At 42.3% G+C, this 4,166-nt stretch overlaps 1 protein-coding gene across 3 annotated transcripts in view; it reads right to left on the bottom strand.

The window, feature by feature from the left end:
* setdb1b (SET domain bifurcated histone lysine methyltransferase 1b) overlaps positions 1-4,166 on the bottom strand; it is a 15,693-nt gene that overhangs the window by 9,431 nt on the left and 2,096 nt on the right. For all 3 annotated transcript variants that reach the window (XM_035672891.1, XM_035672892.1, XM_035672893.1), the window contains exons 3-11: positions 3,298-3,464; positions 3,148-3,191; positions 2,385-2,511; positions 2,109-2,279; positions 1,814-2,015; positions 1,466-1,539; positions 935-1,125; positions 658-787; positions 369-540 (exon numbers count right to left, since the gene is read on the bottom strand). In XM_035672891.1, the coding sequence (XP_035528784.1) occupies positions 369-540; positions 658-787; positions 935-1,125; positions 1,466-1,539; positions 1,814-2,015; positions 2,109-2,279; positions 2,385-2,511; positions 3,148-3,191; positions 3,298-3,464 (1,278 nt within the window). The remainder of the gene's footprint in view (positions 1-368; positions 541-657; positions 788-934; positions 1,126-1,465; positions 1,540-1,813; positions 2,016-2,108; positions 2,280-2,384; positions 2,512-3,147; positions 3,192-3,297; positions 3,465-4,166) is intronic.

Here is a 4,166-nt window from a genome sequence, read left to right as displayed (position 1 = left end):
ACTGTGTCTTTCAAATGTGGTGTTTTCTTTTCCTCACAGATTGTGGGCAGAGGAGAGAGAGGTGGTTTACAGGGTAACACCAGGTTAACCACTAAGATAACCTGCTCGGAGCAGTTTACACATGGAGCGTGAATTGTCATGACAACATACCTCTGGGTAAAACTCATCCACATTTTGTAGCACAAGTTACACCTGGAGTTACCTGGATAAGCCAGTTACCTAACTTCATAGTACAGCCCTGAAGCTGTAAAATAAACACAGTGTCTGCATATTCAACAGACAACGTGTCTATATCTCTAATTACACATCAGAACTTCTGTATTTGTTTTAAACACGTTGTAAAAAGCAATTTAGTAAACGTCACTTACTCAACACGCAGAGGCTGGGGGGTTTGTTGTGGCTGTGGAGGGGGGGGACGTTGTTGAAGTTGTGGGGTCTGTGAAGGCTGGCTGGGTGAGGATTGCGGTGTCTTGACAGGAGAGGCTCCAACATGTCCATCGCTGGTGTACTGAACTACTGGGCCTTTACTTCTCAACGCCCCTGGAGAGTGAAATGGACAGTAATTAGGCTTTTTGACACCAGTGCAAAAGCTTAAAACAAATCTCTTCCACAGGACCTAAATTAGGTACAAATAAAAGGTGTGAGTGTGTATGGTACCCATGTTAGGTCGCGTCCTCTGCTGGCCAGCCAGCTTCTTCTCCTGGGTGTTGGCGGTGGTCATCTTCAGGTTGAACATTGGCTCCAACCTGGTGGATCCTCTATAGATCCACTCGCTCCTTTTATCATCCTGATCAACATAAAACGACACAATAACTTTACTCTCTGTCAACTGCTGCACTATTAAACAACACATTGATTTAAATTAATGTGGATGTTGGCAATGAACAGCTGTCTAACTACAGTTTTCATTTATTTATTATTTAAGCCGACGTACCAAAAAGAGGATCTTGACCAAGCTTCCATCCACCTCCTCCACTTTGCTCTTCCACCAGGTTCCCTCCCACTCTGTCTTGATGATCTGTCCGACCTTTAGGAGCACCATAGGCCTGCTGGGATACGCGGTGATGTACTCCTCGATGAAGTCGCGGCATGATGCATCCTCTATGTCCTCCCAGGTACACTTTACTGTGAAAACAAGAATAATCTCACTCTTTTATTGGTCCCTTTTTTTTTGATAGTTTATAGAGTACTAGTAACATTTAAACAGCTTATTAGTAGAGATTCAACTGTTCCATCAATAAAGGTTTGGTTAGGTTTAGGCACAAAAAACATGTTGGTTAGGATATATTCATTAATTTTACATATACTCTATAAACTATCTGTAGGCAGACTATCTAAATCAAATGTTTTTCTTTTAGTTACTCATTCATTTTCACCACAGATTGACTCTCAGAAACCTACAAAAATTTTTTGGGCTGGACAGATTACAAGAACAGGAAGAGAAAATTGAAAAATGGGCACTTACATGGTCGGCAAACTGGGTAGAGTTCAGGTAGTGTCACATATGAAGCATAGCCATCATCGAAGAAGATCAGAAACCTGAAACAAAAGATATTTTAACTAGAGCCTGACTGATTCACTTTTAAGTGCACTTACTACATATCTTGGTAGAAATTCTTTAACATAATCTGAGGAACCAAAAATGTTCATGTTGTGTGTTCGTTAAAAAAGCTGATATATTGTCAGTATGTCTCAAATATTGATATTGGCCTTAAAAATACAGCGTTGGTAAGGGCTCGAACATTAACCAAACAAATGCAATAAGCATCCCCACCCATAGTTTCCCTCAATAGCTCTATTTATTTAGCTTTACCTCATGCGGTTCTTGTTGTTGGGCATCTCTGCTACAATCCCAGCATAGAGCCACACCAGGTTGCCGTCCTTGTACTTGGCGACTACACGAGCCCCGACATACAGGATCTCCAGGGTGGGGTTATAGTCGAAAGCCACATGATTTCCAGACAGCAGACTCTTTCCTTTATCAAACTTCACTTTATACTTGAATATGCCGTTTCCTGAACACAGACAGAGGTTGTGGTGCATTAAAGGCAGCAGATCAGGAGATACAGGAAGCATTTAATGTTGAATGAAGTGTTCTGGTCACACACCGACAGGGCTGATAGCAACGAGGGTGCCTCTGTGCCAGGTCTTGGTGCGTTTCTTTCCCAGAATGCTCATCCCGACTCTGAGCTCATCTTCTGTCATGTTTGGTTTCGGCTGGGTCATGGACTGAGATGGAACCTGCGATACAAACACTGCTGGCGCTGAACTCTGAATACCTGAAGGGTAGAGAGGCCACACACATATGTTTAGTATCAATTATATAAATACTTTGTCACAGATACGACGCATGTAACAATTCCTGGGTAAGGATGTGTGCCTACCTGACTGGGATGGAGGGTGTGTTGGAGATCGGAGCAACGGAGCACCTGGTGAAGGTTTGCTGACCATTTGGACCAGTTTCTGCACCTGCTGGGAGGTTTTCTGCAGAGCTGCCGAGGCCTCTTTCACCTGGGAAGATAAATAAAAAAGGACATTTATCATCATTTGCATTCAATGAACGGTGAAATCTTCCTCAGTGACTCACTACTGCTCACTGACACCAACAAGGATTATTAACATGCACTATTATCATATACCTGCAACTCAATCCACTGTTTTCCATTCAAATAAATTATGTAGTCCTACATATAGTATATATATTTAAACTACCACTTCAAATACAAATTCTGTTCAATGAAATGTATTTCATTTGGTGCAAAATAATGGCAAAGGTCATAGGTTCCCCAAATGTGTGTTGATAAGAGGAGATCAGGTTTCTGGTGTGTGTAATGGAAATATTTTCAGAACATTGTTCTTTCTTGTAATACTTGAACATTGAAGTGGCCCTCGTATGAGATGACAACACCAGCAGTGGCCCCAAACCTATCTGAGTTTGAGACCCCTAATCGACAGTATTTGTTAGTTATTCCATATAATGCAAACAAAGCTTTCAAACGATTAAGATTTAAAGTAGCAAAGTCCACAAAGAGTTTTAGAGAAAAAATACAGCAGCAATAATTCAACAGATTTAAACTCCCCCTCAGAGCAGCCCACAACAAACATTTAAGTGTTAATACAAGTCAATGTAATCCTTGTTGTTCTCACCACCGGGTCTTTGGCAGGAGTGACGGGCTTCTTTGGAGGAACCACTGAAACATTGTGAAGAACAGAAGAGGAGTGGATACTTAATAATTGTTTTCATGTCGCAGTAGCAATGAATGGTAACTGTTCTCATAAGAAAGCAGCGCGACTTACAACAGCCAACCGCGATGACGTCATCGTCCTCGTCGTCGTCTATCTCGATGACCTCAGAGGACAACACGCCTCCTCCGCAGCCTTCATCCTCTGAGCTGCTCTCACGGTAAACGAGACCGTTCCTATGGTAGGTTGCCTTCACCAGTTTCTCACACTCCAGTATGGACCTGAGGAGGAGACACAAACAAGTAGTGTACAACCAGAGATCCCGTCCAGCTGATCAGTATCACCACAAACACTAGGCAGGTTGTGTATCGGCCATGTTGTGACTGATCCCATTAAATACAATTTCTTCACCAGTGTATACAATTCTGTGTGTCCACTATATTTGGTCTCCGCTGGCTGCCAATTCAAGTTTCTGTTTGAGATCCATAGCAACCACTGGCCTTGTGTTACCTTCCATAAGACATATTCAGATCAGTTTTGCACAACGAGCTTTAAAGATTCTCAATGTGGGCGAGAGTCCAGCTGGGGACCATTGTTGCATTTCTCTCTCTTTCATTTCTTGTGAAAATAAAAGAAATAAAATGTCCCCAAGAACACAGCCCGCTGTCACACATTACACCCACAACCAAGGACTCTTGTTATCTGTTTAGCATAGAATATGAAAAGATCTGTTTACAAAAGGAAATTTAAACATAATGCATATGTATTGCCAAGTTAAAAAGGCCAGCAACACAGTCTGACCTACAAGCACAACCTGAACAGATCAAGTTCACCTTTAACCCGCCATGTGCACTCAAACAAGCACTCCAAGTCACCATCGGCACACGGTCCATCACTGAAGCTTCGCTGCTTGTAGAAATTGAGGGCATCCTTAATCCCAACAGACTGGACAGAGTTCCCGCTCTTTTTAAGAAATCATTTTC

Source organism: Morone saxatilis, unplaced genomic scaffold, assembly GCF_004916995.1.
Source record: "Morone saxatilis isolate NCDOM2014 unplaced genomic scaffold, NCSU_SB_2.0 Contig24, whole genome shotgun sequence".
Lineage (NCBI taxonomy): Eukaryota > Metazoa > Chordata > Actinopteri > Moronidae > Morone > Morone saxatilis.
This window is presented reverse-complemented; position numbering and strand designations above follow the sequence as displayed.